Genomic DNA, 20,051 nt, shown 5'->3' on the forward strand with positions numbered 1-20,051 from the left:
CTGACAGGAAAGTGAAAGTAAAACAAAAAATCACAAATTACAACAGTGGTATGCAGAAGAGCATCTCTGAACACAAAACACTTCAAAACTCTTAAGTGGATAGGCTACAACAGCAGAAGACCAATAAGTAAAACAAATAAGTTCAATAGATACCAAATACAGTGTTTAATGAGTGTATATATACACTCACTGAGGACTTTATTAGGAACACCTGTATACCTACAGAGCTGGTTGGTGCCTTGCATGGCAGCCAATTGCCATTGGTGTGTGTATGTATGAATGGGAGAATGAGAAGCATAAATTGTATAGCGCTTTAGATAAAGGCGCTATATAAATGTCAAATTACTATGTACCATTTACTAATCATGTGATTATCTAATCAGCCAATCGCTGAAGTTAATGTTCACATCAACCATCAGAATGGGGGAAAAAATGTATCTCAGTGATTTGGACTGTGGTATGATTGTTGGTGCCATATGGGCTGATTCAAGTATTTCTGTAACTTCTGATCTCCTGGGATTTTCACACACAACAGTATCTAGAGAATCTAAAAACAAAAACATCCAGTGCGTGGCAGTTCTGAAACAGACAGAAAGGCCTTGTTGATGCGAGTTGTCAATAGAGAATGGCCAGACTGGTTTGAGCGGACAGGAAGGCTAAGGTAACCAGATAACCATTCTGTACAATTGTGGTGAGCAGAAAAGCATCTCTCACAATGCACAACACTTCAAACCTCGAGGCGGATGGGCTACAACAGCAGAAGACCACGTCAGGTTCCATTTCTGTCAGCCAAGAACAGAAAGCTGAGTCTGCACTGGGGACAGGCTCACGAAAACTAGACAGTTGAAGACTGGAAAAACATAGCCTGGTTTGATAAATATCCATTTCCGATGAATCATACAAATGGTAGAGTCAGAATTTGGTGGCAACAGCATGAATTCATGGACCCAACCTGCCTTGTCAACAGTGGCATTGGTGTAATAGTATGGGGAATATTTTATTAGCACACTTTGGGCCTGTTAATACCAATCAATCATCGCTTGAATGCCACAGTGTATTTCAGTATTTTTCCTGACGATGTGCATCCCAACATGGCCACAATGTACCCATCTTTTAATAACCACTTCCAGCATAGGAATGCACCACGTCACAAAGCAAAAGTAATCTCAAACAGATTTCATGAACATGACAATAAGTTCAATGTTCTTCAGTGGCCTTCCCAATCACCTGATGTGAATCCAAGAGAACAACTTTGAGATTTCGTAGAACGGGAGATTTGCAGCTGACAAATCTGCAGAAATTGCGTTATGCAAGCTTTGAGTCTGCGTGTGAATTGTTTGATTACAAAAAGAGAAAATAAAATATTATATCATAAAAAAGCAAGGTGATTCCAAGCTTTATAGAACATACGCAAAATAAGCAGAAACCAGAAAAATTATGTTTTTCACCAGTAAAGACAAACTGTTGAATGCATTATTCAACTACACGCAGTGCCCTAACTGAGCTGTTATGATCATATTTGCCTATTTTGCATATACATCCATTCTCAAAATTGTGACTGGTGCTATTGAAATTCCCTTACATTGCTAGCCATGGTATAATTTACTGAACATGTTAAATCGTTATCTTCCAACTATGTATCAGCTATATTTATTTTCAATCATACCCCTTCAACAACCGTGGGAGTATGTACAATACCATGGTTTCCTAGAAAGTAGTCTAATAGCTAGGCACACGTGTAGAACGTAGCCTATATAGGATAGGCAAAAAACATTTTGCCTAAAACAATATAGCCTACGAAGAAAGATGGTAGACAACCATTCTTAAACTGCTTGGCTGGGTTTTACAGGAATTAACAAATTCCTAGTTATAGACGTAATATGTAGCCTAGATAAAAAAGACAATATTTTTGAGAAGCGTTATCGTCGCACCTTATTTTGCCTGGTGGAGGAGGAATGGGCGGGGTCGTGTGCTCAAAACAGAATGAATGACTCCATGAAGGGGTGGAGACCTAACGCTATTACTACGACTACATTGGCAATACCATTGCCTGGTCAGATTCATTTTAAATCACACCGCGCTCCGTATGCTACCAATTCGTTGTGGTTACGTTAGTGTATAATTACAGACGTAATTCGGGATTTTTTGAGTCAATAAAGAAATATGGCCAAAGGAGAAGGAGCAGAACAATTTTCCGCTACAAGTTTATTACAAAATAAACCAACGAGCCCAGATGGTGTCAGATTAGCGAAGGTAAGTTGGTATTTGCCTTTGATTAACATTAATTATTGTATCATGTTATGGATATTAGCCTAGCGGTTGTTTGTTCTTGACGAAACTAAACTATTGGCTACCATTACATAATATATGTTGTGGAATGCATCAACGGTAGAATCTTGTGCAAACGCGGCACGCGTGGATTATATTGTCTCTACTACCATTTTCGAAACATTTAATTTCAAATAATTTTATCCTGGAATGTTTTTTTAAACGCTGATAAACGTGGTGGGTTCACACAAACTCACCCAGGTGTATTATTGATAAACCGGTAGTTATGTACTACAAGTGGATGGAAATCCAAATTTTCCCGTTTTCCCCGATATAGGGTAATGTAGCCCATTGAACCCAGCGGCAGCGTGCATTTTTAGCATAGCAATGAATGCACCGACTTTAAACCTATACTTCTGAATTGCGGTCCAAAAATGACCTGTACAAAATGGTCTCCCTTTGGCATAGGCAGCATATTGCTATAGCTATCGGCGTTGCAATATTTCATTCAACTAAAAATGCTTCGTTCGTTACTTTTATTTCTTATTGCCTATTTGGAAAATGGGCTACAAGCTCCTCGTCTTTCCACGTTGAACAGCGCTACGTGTCATTCACATCATGAGGGTGGTTGCTTGCTTGGCCACTGGGAATTCTCGATTAAAAGCGCTTTTCAGTTCATACCCTGCGCTCGGAAACCACCGATCTAGAAAGTATTACTTGAAACCAATACGGGAAATATTCAATACAGTAGGCTGCCTACAAAGTTCATTATGCTATTGGATGTCCTTTTTCTTCTGGAAGTGGCTTATAGTCCCGCCAAATAAATTCACTCACATTTTTAAGAATCATTTTACGTCCCTGCACAAAGTTTAGGCTACTGCAGAACGTTTCATAAGATTTTGTACTTCGTATTACTTTTGAATAATTTAGTTAGGCATTATTCATCTGCTATCTACCTACATTTGCACATTGATTTCCTGCTTAGAATAAATGTATGTTGAAGATGAGACGCAATTGACCTTAAAACATCTAATTTGTAAATAATAAGTTTTCTTCTGCCACCCAATACATCACAAATCAAAGTCTGATGCCAACGAAGCCGTCAAACACACTACAAAGTTTGGAGGTTCCTGGTACCATATAGTTGCTTTAGCTCAGTTCATGTGACATTGTCATGCCAATTTTATAGCAATGAGAAAATAAAAAGTTTAAGATGCATGCATCCATAAAGTGGTTTAAGAATGAGTAGAAAGGTTAATTGCTGCGTTTGTGGTTCTGTGTATACTGTAGTTAACTGTGACTGTATCTTCCAGTTTGTACTGTATGTGTCTGTGTCTCTGGTCTCAGTGAAAGTTGTTAAAGACATGCAGAAATATGAGACCGTGTGGCTTTCCGTTCAAACTGCGTCAGTGCCAGCAGACCTTGTAGGATTGTAGGTTGGTTGGCAGGCACCACTCCAAAACAGTCAGTTGCTATGTAGTGAAAAAGCCACCCGCCTGTAAAGCAAACTATCCTGTTTTGTGTGTTCCTGTCTTAATATGTGAAAATACTCTTCTTTAGGGAACACGAGTTTCAGCCATGACAGGTTTGTGATAACCCTGAAACACAAGCTGGTTCATGTCTGTCACCCTGCAGTATTGTATAAATAATGGGTGTGCCACTGAAAGTACTATAAGATGCTGTCATCTGATGTCATCATTGTTAACACGGATGTCTGTAGTGGTAAATTTGTAGTCTTGTATACTTGCTTGAGTACTTTCTCCCAAATTAGAGTTTACTTTGTAATCTTGTCTCTCATAACACTCATGAAATTAAGTGGTCAGATGTTTCTTGAGGGAGGCACCAGGTAGAGGATTCTTCAGTTTGGCTGAGGTAGAGGGTGTTTGGGTGTTTTCGTGTGTATTATGTTCACATGTGCGTGTGTGCTGACTTTGTATTCCCTACCATCTGACTTTGGGCTAGGCTGGAATGTTGAACTGACTAACATCCCATTTTTCCGGCCAATCAGTGTCTTAGCTGGGAGGAGCATACAACACTCGGGAGATTAACAGTAACCTCATTCATTTGCATGCCATGTGGCTTGTAACAAGTCAAACTCCAATATCACAGTGGGTACTGTACAAACTGACATCTATTGGGTGAGGAATCTTATCTAGTATTCAGTTCCCCCAGTCTGGTGCACCAAGATGTACTGCTGTGCTGAAATACTCACTACGCGTGAAACTATGACCCAATTGTTGTCTAGCATAGGATAAAGAAAATTTGATTATGTCTTGAAACCTGGAGATGCACTTGAGGTAAACGTCATGCCCTTAGACACACTACCTTAGGTGAAATGCGGTTTTAGCATGTGGAAAAAACCCCCCAAAAACATGATCTTCAAATTGTAGCTGGCTGACTCAAGTAGCTGGCTGACTCAAGTATTGCCGTTTAAACATTCTCAATTGGTGGCTGTCAAGTGGTAAAAATGAATGAGTGTAAAAATGCACTTGAAATCAATTTTAAATGGGAAAAGTCCTATGAAGGTAATCGGTTGCACACCCCTCCCCAAGCTGTGTTTCCCCCAGTTTCTGGGATCTCATTGGATCATTTTATACTCTGTTCTTAACTTCTAACGATTTATTCTTCATTTGCAGCGTGAGAAGAAGGGCCGGTTGTCCGTGTGCAATAAGCTGTGCTACGCCATTGGAGGGGCCCCCTACCAGATCACTGGATGTGCGATCGGCTTCTTCCTGCAGATATACCTTCTGGATGTAGCTCAGGTGAGTCATCTCTGAAGCCCGCTGAGTTCTCACACCTCTCGCCGTGCAGACCGAGAACAGTGCACACGCTGTCAAAGGGGATAATGAGGCTAACTCCCTTCAGATGGAGTAGCGTATCACTGTCTGCCCCCTGTTACAGTCACGCCTTTGGGTGACCATCAGTGCGTGTTAACAATGGGGGCCTTATTATATGAATCCGGCTCAAGCCTATTGATGTTGAACTCACAGTGTGAGACTGTACAGTGTCATTAAAGGGCTATGAAAACTGGTCTAAAAGGAATAAAGCCAAGCCTAAGACTTGTTCTAATATCTTTTGACGTTTATCACAATGTCATGGACAAGAGGGTGTGCTGCCTTGGCCTCCCACAGTTTGATTTGTAGGAACTTGTGATTTCCTGTTTTAATGTCCAATATACTGCAGTAGGTAAAACATTCTCACTGTACAAGGGATTTTTTTTTTGCCCCTAACAAGAATGACAATGATCATGTCACTTTTTTAGGCTAATGAAATGCAATTTTGATATTATGTATCAGTCAATGCTTAAAGCTTTTAGACTACATGAACTTTGTGACCCTGGAGTTCTGGTTATTACCCCCCCCCCACCAGTGTTTCTGGTCAATCACTGTGAAATATACAATGTTCCAGTTTTCATTGTTTCATGTTTATCAACATTGTTTCTGAGAAGTACCAGACAGTTATAATGTTTTGTAACTTATTTTAACTGTATATGTTGGATGTGTTTAACCACTTTGCATTTGAGAGATTGCATTGTAATCATTAGAAGAAAGCAATGCCTAAGAACATCAAAATGAAAGGCATTTGCTTTCTGTATTTTTTAGCATTATAAACATAAACTGTTATTGTGCTATATCTGTTCTGAATCATTGAACGACAGCTGTCATAAATGTTCTGAAGTAGTGCTAGCTCTCTCTTCTTTAGATCAACCAAATATAATTATTCAGAATTTCCTTGATCAGTCTTGAACAATGAAAGCAATGTCAATATCATGAGTCATACCCAAAGTAGCATCCTGGTTGTCAAATCTACTTACTAGGCTCTCACTACTTTGACCATGAAAGTCATGTTACAGTACATTTGCTTGACTGTTCAACTCAACAGTCTCCAGTGTGTACACAGTAACACTTTCAACACAAGTTTTGAGCACCTTTTATTTGGGACAGCTGCCTTATTAGTGTTCTTTTCCTTTTTCTGCTAGTTGGACCCTTTCTATGCCTCCATAATCCTGTTCATAGGCCGAGCCTGGGATGCCGTGACGGATCCCACCGTCGGCTTCCTCGTCAGCCGCAGCCCATGGACCCGCTTCGGGAGGATGTTGCCCTGGTACGTGAACCTGGTCTAACCTGGTCTTCTGGACCTGTGTGATTTCAGTTCAGTTCTGAAGCTGTGAGCCGTCCAGTAGAGTAGGAATAGGTATTCTTCCGACAGCATTACTGACAGCCACTCATGTTCTTTCCTTCAAGAACTGGATGGTAGCCATTTCAGAATGACCGCTTTGGTACATTTTATTTTATTTTTGAGATTTTATTTTGGATGATTAACTGGCAAATGTATGAAACATTCTGTCTCCTCACCATTTGGGGTAGGCCTAATGCCTCCAGTAGGCTTTCTGTCCTGCGGGCAACCTGCCCAGATTCACTCTTTGTTGCTATTTTTGTAGCTGGGGGAAGTTGACCCCAGTTGGCTTGGTAATGACATGCATTTTTGGACAGGTTAGGTTCCGATGTTGTTGTGTAGGTTCAGTGGCATTTTCTGGGTGTTACAACAGTTTTTTTTGGCTAGAGGCATAGGGCAGTGCCAGTGTTGCCTGTGGTATGTTCGGGGATCTCTAGGTAGTTTTCATTTTCTGTTCCTGGTTTCTGTTACCATGTCTTTAGAGAAGTTGTCAAGTGGCTCTCAAGTTGCCTTTATTTAAACCCCACAGAGATTTAAGAGGCCTGGAGTTTCATTAACTGGTCTTGACTTGGACATGGCAAATGCCACCCCTTGCTGTTAAATGGTTAAATTGTAGGATGGCTTCTTGCGAATGGAACATGTTACTCTTTATTTTTGCCAGGGGCCTAGTTCTCAACCTTTGGCTGTTACTTTAGGAGATATAATTTGTAGTGACAATGTGGCCAGGGTGTCTGGGGATTTTGGAGACAGCATCACAAACTATACCGAGGAGCTGACTTCAGCCTGTTAATAATGGGACATTGGGTAGAGACAAAAGGGACGTCTGTTTCTGGTGCTGTTGTTTTTGGTTAAGGGCATTTATCCCTGAGATCATAAAGGATGTCACCTCCTTCCTTCTACCACACAAACTCTCACCCCCTCCAGTCCCCTGTCACACACAACCTATTTGACAGGCATTCTCTTTTCATTTTTAATGTCAAAGAAGTTGCATAAACTGACAATTATTCATCTGCGACTTACGCAATGATTGTGTTACAGGGGTGTATTTGACAGCTCGATACTGTATGTTGCTAAAGCAGTACTGCAGTTGGTGAGCAGAATTGGAAACGTATCCATTTGTACGTTTCAGTATCTATAGCTCATTGAACCCTCTATGACTTTCTGTTGATAGTACTGTAATTTATCTGTGGTGCCACTGTCTTAGTACAAGTACAGTAGACTGGGGGTCGTCAGGAAGCACTAAACATAATTCAAATGCAGAAATATGTGTTATAAATGGTATAACACAATTAAGAAAAAAATCAGCAGTTGTACAACCACAACAAAGAACCAATCACCTAGAACAATGATTGTTTGTGAATAACGAAATTGTCCAATGCAGCAACCCTTTAAGTTATATACAGTGGGGTAGTTATAGTTGGTAAACGTATGTGAGGTTTGCTGTAGAGAGAATAGAAACCGGACCAAAACAACTCTTTGTATATACAATAAACGTCTCAAAGAGCTTTCTTGATCTGACCCCATGTACCCTCCATTGTTTTCATTGTTTTGTCGGAATTGAGGGCAGCATATGTGAACATCTCCCCAAACAATCTCTGCTCCCTGTTGCCACTTGCTACAGTGTGCTAATTTTCAATGAATGCAGTGCTGTTTGGCATCCTTTTGATTCTTTTTTTTTTTTACATTTTTGAATCCTTTGTTGGTTGTATTTCGAAAGCCTGACTGGATGTCAGTGACACGTTTGGTAGAGGCACCCCCAAACCGCACCTAGCCATGTAACTCTTAAAATGACCTCCTCATTTAAATTCTTATATCATGGTCAGAATGGATGTATGGATGTAGGTTCAAATGGAATAAAGTACTTGCATATCAGTACCACATAAAAAAGAGCACCAAAAGGCGGTATGACAAGTATGTCTTAACTGGCACCGGAAAGGATATGAATCGGGGGGGAGGGGGGGGGGGAAGCATTTTGCCAAAGGCACTGGGAGGAGGTTTTCTCTAAGCCTGCATGCAGGGGGAGGGGTGGGGGAGGGCTTTGAATTCTGGTTGGTCCAGCCCACAACACACCACTGATTTTGACCAATCAAGCCAATGGGAAGCGAGTGTGCTCTTTCAGAAATGTCTGAGTGCTTGAGGAATCCATGGGGTTACTGCGGTTCAGATTTTGCAGGAGGACGTGTAGCTCCGTGTAGTGTCTGCAGTTCTAGACCAACTGCCACCCCATGGTAAACTTGCCACACACAGGACCCAAATGTGCTGCTGAAGGTTTTTTTTTTGTTTTCTTTTCTTTTTTTTTGGCTTTCCTGTTTCTGAGTAAATTCAGTAACAATGAGCAAACCGTTTGTGTGTGTGTGTTTTATTTTGGAACATTACATTATGGAATAAAATAAATTGCTGCGTAAAAACAGTTTGTAGCCATTTCAGCTAGAACTATTCAAATTGCTTGCTTCTCGATAAGCAGGTTTCAAAGAACTAAAATATAACCTGGGTTTGAAATGTGAGGCTGCTGTTCAGGCGTATAGTAAGGTAACTATAGAATCTAACAGCCCATTAAAGGGAATGGTAGAAGGGATGCAAGGTGTGGAGCCATTTTGGACAGATTCTAAATCTATGATTGGAGATGCTTTGATATAATTAGGCCTTCTTGAATATCATGTCCTCTGCCTATGCATTCATTTATGTCATCAGATAAGACGGGTGCTTAATTTACATTTACAGTAATTCTATATCCAAGTACTACTGGCAACACCACACCTACTGAACACCACACCTAACGATTGCCTGATATTCAGTGCTTAGACATGCAGAATGGGGGATCATTACTGTCTGAACCAAATGCCAAACACAACGGGAATAATAGACAGAATCAGAACTGGTTCAACCAAAACCCATGGGAACTGGCTGGTCAAAGTGCTTTTTAGCTTGGACCATTAGATGATATGCTTTGTCTTGATGACCACACTGCTACCACACCCAAGACGCCTAGCACCAAATCCTGTATGCTATGAAAAAAAAGAAACTTTCATCACAAAATAATCTTGACTGGCTCTACCGATAGTTTAAATGAATAGAAGTAGGCTGCTTGTGAAACACTGTACAATGCAATGTACACAGACTGTAAAAAATTTCCAGACCTTATTTGGATTATGTAGTAACATGTATGCCATTCTTGTTATTGTTGCTTTGGGCAACAAGAAATGCGTGCATGTTGAGTCATGAAGTGAAAATGCGTCCGTGTTTTGTATTGCTTAATCCTCTCGGGTGAGGAAGGAAACGTACCAGTCCGAGGAAGCAGGGGGAGACTTTCCTCAGTCGTCACCGCTTCCAGGTTAACATAACTCCACTGATGTCACAGTCAGCCGGAATGATCTCTTACTCTGCCCATATCTGTGCGTGGGTTTGTGTATATGGAAGATAAGGATGTGTTCCAATCTCAACTCCCTTTTGCTTTTTTTAATGCCGAAAACAAATTCTCAACATCAGTATTTAATATTTAATATTCTTTATTAGGAAATGGATTAACCAGAAGAGAGCGTGTCCTTTTCCTGCTCTTGATTTTTATTGCCAGTCGTCGCTTCTCTTGGGTCAGGAGTGCATTAAATACTGGATTGAAAAAAAAGCAATGGTGGAAACTCTGGTGACTCTGTGTCCCCTGGTGCCCTTTATTTCTTTGACTTGCCTCTCCTTTGTATGACTGCTTTGCTGTGTCCCTTACTGTGCAGGCCTGGTGCTGCAGCAAGGTTATTCCTGTGGTGCAAGATAAGCAGCATTGTGAGATACTGGATAAATATATTGCCCTCGTTGATTGTAAGCTGCTCTACCAGTTTATTTATTCTACAATGTTTAAATTGGGGTGTTTTTGAATTCATGTATTTGCATTGGTTCATGAATTGCCATAAGGTAATGTTATGTCTTTTCCACATTCTGCAGGATTGTGCTGTCGACCCCATTTGCGGTGATGTGCTACTTCTTGATCTGGTACGTCCCTCCATTTGAGCAAGGCAAGGTCATCTGGTATCTGGTCTTCTACTGCCTCTTCCAGACCCTGCAAACGGTACGTCCCTGCAGCTGTGAAGCAGCCAGCCACTCAAAGAATGTTTTCAAATTCTCATTAAATTACCTTGATAAAAGTACAAGTGATGCAGCAATGGCTGTTTCACTCTACTGTGGCGCTCACTTGCTTTGTGTGTGTGTGTGTGTCCTCGTTCAGTGTTTCCATGTACCCTACTCCGCCCTCACCATGTTCATCAGCTCCGAACAGGAAGAACGGGATTCGGCCACTGCCTATAGTAAGTGACGGGGGTTGATTCAGACTTGCTGGGAAACACTTGGATATGGGCTTTATTCCCAAGGACATGTGAATGAACTTGAAAAACCCAGAAGTAGACCCGACTGGATTATTTAAATGTCTGTTATAAGGCTCAAGGGAAATTTAAACCCCTCAGGGTAGAAGGCAGACTATTGCATGTTTTTCTGCTTTGTGTTGTCACCCTTCTTGTGTATCTCTTGGCTGTAAAAGTAGCTGACTGATTCCTCCTTCTCTCAGGAATGACAGTGGAGGTTCTGGGCACGGTCTTGGGCACAGCCATCCAGGGCCAGATTGTGGGCGGGGCCAATGCACCCTGTAACCCTGGAGATGTAGGCCTGAATGTGTCCAACACCTCAGTGCAGCAGATGGGAACTGATGTCAACATCACCCAGCCAATCATTTCTCTAGCTCAAACGGTACAGCTCTCTGGGTTTATATGGCTTCTACTAATGGTTTGGCTAAGAAAATATTAATCATATCATCATAGTACAGTATCAGTCACATTTATGAAATAAGAGAAATACTGTTGAGGCTTAACCTTTTATCTTAATTATTTCTGGTGCTAGCTTTGTTTTTGAATAAATGATGCTAAAGCTAAGTTGTGCCACAACACAATCGGCACTCTGGGAAACAGAGTTTCCTGGCTCCCATGTTTCTTGTGGTGACCGGGTTTTCGGTTACACTGCCATTGTTGTTGGCTAATGGTTTCCTATGTGCTTGTTTCCTGGCAGAGAGAAGCTTACTTGATTGCGTCAGGTGTCATCTGCATCATCTACATCCTGTGCGCGATTATCCTGTTCTGTGGAGTGAGGGAACAGAAAGGTGAGGAACTGACTGGATTGTGTTTAAGAATTCTGCCATACAGGGCCTGTAGTGGTTTGCATAATAGATCAGTATTAAGTCACAAGCTCAGCCATCAATTATAATTCAGCAAAAAAGTCAAAATTAAGTGCCGTTTTGATTTGAGGGGGAGGCATTTTGGCAGACAGAAAATACCATGGGACAAAATGACCAAATCTCCACTGACAGAGGGTGGAGAGGGGTGTGAAGAGGCAACGCGGCTATGATTGGTTCAAACTGCCGTCCAGATGGACACCCCCTCCGCCCCATTGGCCACCCTGAGTTTCCAGATTTAAGAAGGTGCCCAGGACTGCAACAGGCCTGGCTCTGTGGACTTTGAGAAACCATTGATTGCCTAAGGGAAGGGAAAAGGGGGGGAAACACTCATCACAGCACATTTCGTCTACAGTGAGAGCTCTCTGTCAGAACCGTCTGCAGAACAGCTGCAGGAGACGCTAATAAGCCCTGTGTGTTGAAGAGAGCGCTCCACCCTATCCGACCATATGGTCCTCATGCCTCATTTCCAGTTATCAGCATTGTGCAAATGCAGTTACATGGCCGATGTGAGTCACATCTATCATATCCTCCAGCATGTGGCTAAATTGCAATGGCAATTGTATTATATCTGTTGAAATTGTGTAATGGAAATGGGCCTTTATCAGCCCAGACGCCTGGTCATCTGGGGCCAGAGTTTCATCACAACGCTGAATGTCGCGGGCACACCATAAGCGATTCTGACCCTGCGCTCCACTTTCTTTTCCTTCAGATGCCAGCCGCCCGATTCAGAAGAAAGAGCAGCCCATGTCCTTCTTCCAGGGCATGCGGCTGGTCATGGGCCACAAGCCGTACGCCAAGCTGGTGATGGGATTCCTCTTCACCTCGCTGGCTTTCATGGTGGGTTCACCGCAGGCTTTCCGGTTCCTTCCGGTGCATAAACTGTTAGTTTTGTGTGGCGTCCCGTCCAGCTTCTGGCATCGGTGCAGCTGTAGCCTTGTGGAAGCTGGCATGTGTTCTGTTTTTAGAGGTTGCTTATTGGCTTTCCTGCTTCCCCACAGCTGCTGGAAGGGAATTTTGCGCTGTTCTGCAGTTACACCTTGGGCTTCAGAAATGACTTTCAGAACATCCTCCTGGTCATTATGGTAAGTTGTTCTACGTGAAATATGCATTGTCTTTATTGTGTGCTGATTTGCAGATTAATAAAATGGAAAAAGGCCACACAAACATTCACTGTACTTTCAGGTCACTTATTCACACAGAGCTTTCTGTACACATGAAGGTCCTATGATACTTTATTACTTTATGGCTATTGCAATTTATCCTTGAATAACACAAGAAGTTGTCAGATTACTGAAAAAAGAGGATTAATTTACCAAATCCAAGAAAGAATTTCATATTTAGGACAGCCCTCGGGCAAGACTTCTAAAGGTTTCTCATAACCTCAAGGCCTCCTTGCCCTATGTAAAAAGTCATGTAAATCCCAAAAGAATGACTCAACTTTCTCCGCCCATTCCCCCACTTCCTCAATGCTGTGGGTTTGGACAAAAAAGGAACCTGTACAACCCACCACTTTATCATTATCATAACTGTGTGAATTGTTCCGTAAGGATCCCTTTTTGGAGTTAAACTGGCCGCAGCAGTTGGCAGTGCATGGTTACCACCCGCAAGATGCATAGCAACCGATTATCAACAGATGTCTGTTCAGGTGCCCAGATGCCGGACGATGCATAGTTTTAATCTTGTTGTTTTGGTATGTCGGTCTGATGAGTCCGATTTCGGGGGGAAAATGATCATTTTCGTTGTGCGTTCCTGGTCTCGGCCCCCAGGCGAGCCCGCCTGCAGTCCAGCGATATTTTCAGGGTGAGAGGACGCTCTATTGAGGAAACAGAGCCAGCTTTGTGGGCGAGCCATCCATCACTCTTCCTGGCCTTTTCTTTTCCACACCCCTCTCTTCTTTTGTTTTTCCAGATTTCTGAGCTGTGAGGTTGTGCATTGGCGTTGAAATGACTGACTATAAAAGTTGGGTTTCAGAGTTTCGCAACCTGGCTCGATGAAGGCCAGGCGAGGAAATAAAACATTTGCAGCTCTCATTCAGTGCTGCTGAATTTGAACTTTTTTTATGCTGATCTTGCACTAAAACGGTTATCATTTACCAGAAGTGATACGAAGGGTGGTATTTTTCCCATTGTGAAGAAAAATCTTAGGTTAGTAGTAGTAAAATGAGTAGATGTGTGTGATTGCATAGCCATGCCGCGGCTGTGTGCTCTGCTGAGACTAAGAGTGGATCGCGTCTCGCGCCTGTTAATTCACAAGAGAGGTCATCTGATCTGACCGCACTGGATTATGCAATCTCTGTCTCTGCTGATTCTGCTGGCCCATACTGGCTCTCACATCTGCCTCAAGCATATTGTCTCATGAGCTCTCTGGGGCCCGTGCCACTGCAGTGTTTCAGGGTATTTGTCCGTCCCCTCTTTGTGCCGTGGGGACTCGTTGGAGTTTGACGACTGCTGGAATTTGGGAGGGGTCCTCAGTTTAATCACCACCCGCTGCTGAATCCAGATTTCTGTGCAGATCCAGCTGCTCTGCCACACCCCACAATTGATGGAAGTCAGTCTGAGGTTCTGACACCAGCCATCTCCCAGAATGCATCTCCCAACATGAATCCTATACAATGGCTGTTTGAGAAGGGAGGCAGTGTACATTTGTCCCAGGCACCCAATGTTCTCAATGAACCCTACTTCTGCTGTGAAACTCCAGTGGTTTTTCCTCATTCTTATCAAACTGGCTCTGTGCAGTTCTGCATTTAGTTCATTTGTCTCAGTCTGAAAGTGCCTTTTTTCCCCTTTTTTCTCCAGCTTTCTGCCACACTCACCATTCCATTTTGGCAGTGGTTCCTGACCAAGTTTGGGAAGAAGACTGCCGTTTACTGTGGAATCTCTGTAAGTGCCTCGAAATGATTTGTTTTGTCTGTGTTCTGAGTGTTAGGTGTGTCTCATACCAGGCCTCTGAATCATTTAAAAAAAACAAAAACTTTTTTATAGTCAGGCTTGGCTACATTTTTGTTTTAGAAGACAGACCTGAATTGATTATCATGAGGAAGTTGCTCTTATGATCTTAAGATCTGGTAAGTAAGAATGTGGAACAACAGCACCACCTGCTGGATTACTGTTGAAACCGTGGACTCTGAGCTGGTGTTCCTTCTCATGATGCCCTGGGCACACTTTGAAATGGCTAATTTACAAAGCAGTTAAATTGCCTGTTGCTTAGCTGTCTTAATGTAACATTGGCAAAGTGTCAAAGTAAATTATGTTCTTCCAGCTTTTTCATCATGTGAAGAAAAGCCAATATTTGCTAATGTCTGCTAATATTTGTAAATATATGCTAATTTAAACTTAAACACCCTTTGGGGAGCCAGGTTTATGTACTGGGTGGGCCCCATTTTGAACTCTCAGGGAAAGGTATTTAAGGACAACTGCCGATGTATGCTCTGTCCTTTGAGCAAATAAGTAATGCACATCATTTTCTCCCCACAGTCAGTCATTCCTTTCATGATTTTGATCGTCTGCATCAAGAGCAACCTGATCGTGACCTACATCGTGTCCTTTGCCGCGGGGGTCAGTGTGGCCGCAGCTTTCCTCCTGCCCTGGTGAGCAAGGCAGCCTCCTGGGCCTGCTGGCCTAAGCCTGATGCCCTCATATAGCACAATGCTTCCCTTATAGTCCTTCTGCAGGTTATCTTTTTTTTAATAGTTTGACAAATAAGACCAGTGTTTGTTTGACCTCCTATTTGGATGAGATGTTTTTTTGTCAGAAAATGCTTCCCATCTGAAAGGTTATTTGAAAGGCTTACATGGCCTCTATGAATTTTGGTACACCCAACCAGACACAGTTTGCAGTTCTTAGAAGCACCCTAGGGGCTTGTTGGGGGTACTGGCCATCCCTGATGGAGTCTGTGTGCCTCTCTCTTGGCAGGTCCATGCTCCCGGATGTAGTGGATGATTTCAAGGTGAAGAACCCAGACTCCTGTGGGCACGAGGCCATCTTTTACTCCTTCTACGTTTTCTTCACCAAGTTCGCCTCTGGCGTGTCCCTGGGCGTCTCCACCCTGAGCCTTGAGTGAGTATAGAATTCAGTCAGTCACTCTGCGCCCACGCACAGCCACACACACACACACACACACACACACACTCCCCTTCTGACTGTACAGTGCAAAATTAAATGTTTGTGGGTACATGTGTAGCACGTGAGAAAATCCAGACTTTGATGTCAGATTTAGAGCTGAAGTGTTAGATGGCCTCATTGCCCGTGATATAATGGCTTAAGAACATTATACCTCACTGCTTTTTGGCCTGCTTTGACTTTTCTGCTGGAATTGGATATGTAAGAAGATTTAGTCCAATAAGCTTATAACGCATGATTTAAACGTATGATTTAAAGGTACTTTTAGGTCACTGGGCACTGGGTCTTTGTGTGACGCTTTTTAGCTTTATTTAACTGACCGATAATTCGGTTAGTGGACACAATGTCCGTTGCATTCCCTTGCCTAAACTTCCTCTCTGTAAAACAGCTTTGCAGGGTATGTCACAAGAGGCTGCTCGCAGCCTCCAGCGGTGGACTTAACCCTGAAAATGCTGGTCTCCCCGGCTCCCATTGTGCTGATCATCCTTGGCCTGATAATATTCAAGACCTACCCCATCGACGAGGTGACACGGCAGGGTAACCGCAAACTGCTACAGGAGCTGAGGTGAGGACCTGCCTGGCACTGAACTGTATGTAGTGGCCACTTGTGCATTCCTTTGAGGCCACATTGGCCCTTGTGATGCTGATTCTCACTGTGTTGTAGTCAAGTATAAGGTGGAGAATGTGAATAATTGCACTTGTAACATTGATGATCCCTGGTGTTATTAGGCCCCGGCTCACTGAGTGCATTTGGCTTTCTACTTTCTTTTGAAAGCTGCAGTAAGCTTCTAATAATTCTACAGTGTCTACCGAGCACTTGTTAGGCTTCCTGTACGTCTACCAAGCGTTGCCCGGCTGCTAAAATAACCCTTTGACTACGGCCTTTGGTCCTAATGCTGGTGCTGCGCTGTCTTCCTGCAGGGACAGTGAGCAGGACTCTGAGTCGGACTCCACCGAGCTGGGCAGCATGGTGTAGGAGCCGTGCAGGGGGACAGGAGCCTTCGATTTTTTTGCACTGGCCAATCAAGAGCAGGGGCGGGCTGTGGAGGAGCCGAGCCGATTGTCTGCAAACCACATCACTGCTGTTGAGCAAGCCCACGGGTCTTTGTGGGAGATATCTTCCTGACCCGTCATGCCTGGGAGCTCTTGGACCATTTCTGGTTGAAGCCACGGGAGGCTCAGCCTATATTTTTTGGTTTCGTTGCACAAACTTTGAAATGTGATGTTTCGTATTGTTTTTTTTTGTGTGTGTTTTCGGTCACCAATCTTGGTGGTAAAGTATTTGAAGTCTATTGGACCCCTGGGCACCCAAACCAAGAATTGGGTAAACTTGAAATGTGACACTGAGGTTCTAGGTTTGCGTTGGTGTTGAGTCTATCAAGCACAATAAGAGAACTTCATTTTGCACACTAATGCTAATTTGACAAACGTCCGGATGTACTGAAAGGTACCAAGTGGTATTTAAAGGCATTGTTGAATTGAGGACCATTCTACCGGAAACCATGGTTAATACTATACATGCCAATATGAACAGAAAAGCACCACACCCAGCACAAGCCTGTTACTGAATAGGTGGCTCTGTAAATAAACAGTGGATGTTTCTGTTGTTGGTGTAAGCAAAAAAAGGTGTTCGCTCAGGTCAAAACTGGTCTATTAATGAAATGAACGGATTGGTGAATGATTCTTAAGAATTGTCCATTCTTGCCATTGAGGTTGACAAATCGAACATAAAGACCAACACTGTAAAGCATTCTCTCTTTTGCACTATCGAATCCACACAGGCTTTATTTTATGGGACATAAAAGAAACTATCAGCAGTTGCACCTAACCCTTTGGCTGACCAATTCTGTATTTAAATATTTATTTAAAATAAGTATTTTGTTTTACTAATGGAGATGATTACATTCAAATGTAGAATTGTACAGCTCTTGTAATTGTTGGAATTTCCTATTTATTTTGTGCATTTGGTGCAGTGTTCTCCAGCAGAAATGTCAAATTAGGGAGTGTGCATTTTTGGGATAAAACTGCTTGGATACAGATGGAGTTTTGCTTAATTAGCATGAAATATTTGCGTGCCTAAGAGGGTGTCCAAGATCTTTAAATATTATTATCAAAGAAGGAAGGGTTTCTTTTTGTATACGTGTATATATATATATATATATATACATGTACATCAAATTGTTTATTTTAGTACGTGCATTTACACAGCCACCTCTCGTCTCAGTGGAGCAGTGATTCGTGAGGAAAAGCACAATTGTCAAAGCATAATGAGTAAAAGTTGGAGAACTTGATGTACCACACAGTCTCCCATTTTGGGGAGGAATTCCTATATTGGAGAATGTCACACACTTAAGTGACATTTCAATATTTTGTATCCTACAATAACCATAGTGCATTATAATATTTCAGTTCTTGAACACTATAATATTTCAGTTCCAGAACTACATACAGCTGAATCTTTATACTGTGACTATAAATGACAAATACATTAATATTGTCAATTGCATTAATAACTCCAAAAATGAAAAACACTTTTTGGATTAAAGCCTTTTGCTTTAATAAATGCGGTTAAACTCTTTTGCTTTGATGTGGAGATTGTTTGCCAAATGTGTCATGTATCTGGTGCTTAACAAATGGGAATCTGCTAGAATTAGCAATGATTCATGGTGTTGTGTATATTTACTGTAAATATTGTAAGAAACATGTAAATATGTCACTTTTTCAAAGATGTGCTGTGACTAATTGGTATGTACATTTGTGATTTAATTTATGATGTCAAAAGGTTAATAAATACTAATTGATATAAATGTGTTTCTGTGACTTAAATGTAATGTATGGATATCTGAAAACGTAAAAGATATAGTTTACACTTCACTCACTTGGGGGTGGACACTTTAGTAGTACAGACTTATCCTCCAAAGATCAGAGGACTCCAAAAAAGTTATTGCATGCCGTAAATCCTCAAATTGTGTCCGGGGTATTTTATTTACTTAGGCTGCACAAAGCACAGGCCTTTATTTGGGGCAGGCTTGTATTCGAGGCAGGCCTTTATTTATTATTAGGCTTGTGTTGTAGAATTTTATTCTTAGAAATGAAGTAAAAGGCTACACTTAAAGTGGGCCAACACTGTTCAACATTTCCTGTAACCGTTCAGAAATCAATTAGTGTAGGCTAATCAGGAAACACCGTTTGGTAAGTCATAGTGTCAGTCTTAACAGACTTAGTTTATTGCAAATATTCTCAAACACAATAAATCACATACGAGTCCAGAATCCATAAAATAACAACTTCCCAGACACGCCTTCATGAACAATAACAAATTAGCGTAGATAACAGCAAGTTAAGAATCTTTTTTTCCTAAAGTGCGTTTTATTGTGAGACATGCATTTCGTTTGGAGCAGCATACCGGTAGGCTATCAAAAGATTTTCGCTTTGGTTTGGGATTTAATTTACTTTTGGACTGTTTGATTCTATTGCTAAATGTTGGGACTGATGGGCACTGAAATCTTGGGGGTATTTGATGGTTCACTGTTAAGTTTTATGTAGTTGAAAGAGTGTCGGGATTTCCACGCGTCTGTTTATTGCGAGCCAAGGAAGCCGCATTCATTCATTCATTGAACGTGCGCTGTGCTGTAAATACATGGAAACCTTATTGCGTAGCCAAGTAGCCTAAATTGATTTACTTTTTATTAAATTCGTAGGCTGGAATGCCTTGCGGCAACAATTGTGTTTGAACGTATACTGCGTCAGCCTTTGGCAAGCTACTTAGAAGCGGGCGGCAAGCGACTGGTAGCTTGAGAGCAACGTGTTGGAGACCCATGGTGTAGGACAACGACTTTTCATTGGCAACAGTATTAAACCAACCAACAATATAAAATATTAAGAAGAGCTCTTTTATTTAATTGAGTTAAATCGAAACAATGTCTTCTAGTGCTCATGGACTGATAGCCCTACTTGTAGGCAATATTACCCCATCTGGATCTCTCCATTTCCCTCGGGGATACCACACTCACGCCGTCACCCAGTGCAAGGAACCTCGGCGTGGTGATGGACAGCAGACTGTCCCTTTCCGAGAACATTGCGGCGGTGACCCGGTCTTGCAGGTTCTTCCTATACAACATACGGAGAATCCGCCCCTTTCTCACCCCCTACTCGACCCAGCTCCTGGTCCAAGCGATGGTTCTGTCCCGCCTGGACTACTGCAATTCCCTCTTGGCTGGCCTCCCAGCGTCTGCCATCAGACCCCTCCAACTCATCCAGAATGCAGCAGCTCGTCTGGT

The 20,051-nt window shown here is 42.2% G+C and overlaps 1 protein-coding gene across 1 annotated transcript; it reads left to right on the forward strand.

The window, feature by feature from the left end:
• The first annotated feature begins 2,038 nt into the window (after nucleotides 1-2,038).
• On the forward strand, nucleotides 2,039-18,578 carry mfsd2ab (MFSD2 lysolipid transporter A, lysophospholipid b). The gene is made up of 14 exons (XM_061255069.1): nucleotides 2,039-2,253; nucleotides 4,905-5,030; nucleotides 6,248-6,372; nucleotides 10,378-10,501; nucleotides 10,658-10,736; nucleotides 10,994-11,172; nucleotides 11,488-11,578; nucleotides 12,363-12,490; nucleotides 12,652-12,735; nucleotides 14,449-14,532; nucleotides 15,127-15,239; nucleotides 15,565-15,708; nucleotides 16,160-16,336; nucleotides 16,693-18,578. The coding sequence occupies exons 1-14, from the start codon at nucleotides 2,164-2,166 to the stop codon at nucleotides 16,745-16,747; spliced, it is 1,599 nt and encodes a 532-aa protein (XP_061111053.1). The 5' UTR covers nucleotides 2,039-2,163; the 3' UTR covers nucleotides 16,748-18,578.
• Nucleotides 18,579-20,051: the final 1,473 nt, after the last annotated feature.

Source organism: Conger conger, chromosome 9, assembly GCF_963514075.1.
Source record: "Conger conger chromosome 9, fConCon1.1, whole genome shotgun sequence".
Classification (NCBI taxonomy): Eukaryota; Metazoa; Chordata; class Actinopteri; order Anguilliformes; family Congridae; genus Conger; species Conger conger.

Coding starts and splice junctions, on each gene's coding strand:
- mfsd2ab (XM_061255069.1), top strand. CDS start 2,164: ATGGCCAAAGGAGAAGGAGCAGAACAATTTTCCGCTACAAGTTTATTA. Junction 10,502..10,657: donor TCTTCCAGACCCTGCAAACG/GTACGTCCCTGC, acceptor GTCCTCGTTCAG/TGTTTCCATGTACCCTACTC. Junction 12,736..14,448: donor ACATCCTCCTGGTCATTATG/GTAAGTTGTTCT, acceptor TTTTTTCTCCAG/CTTTCTGCCACACTCACCAT.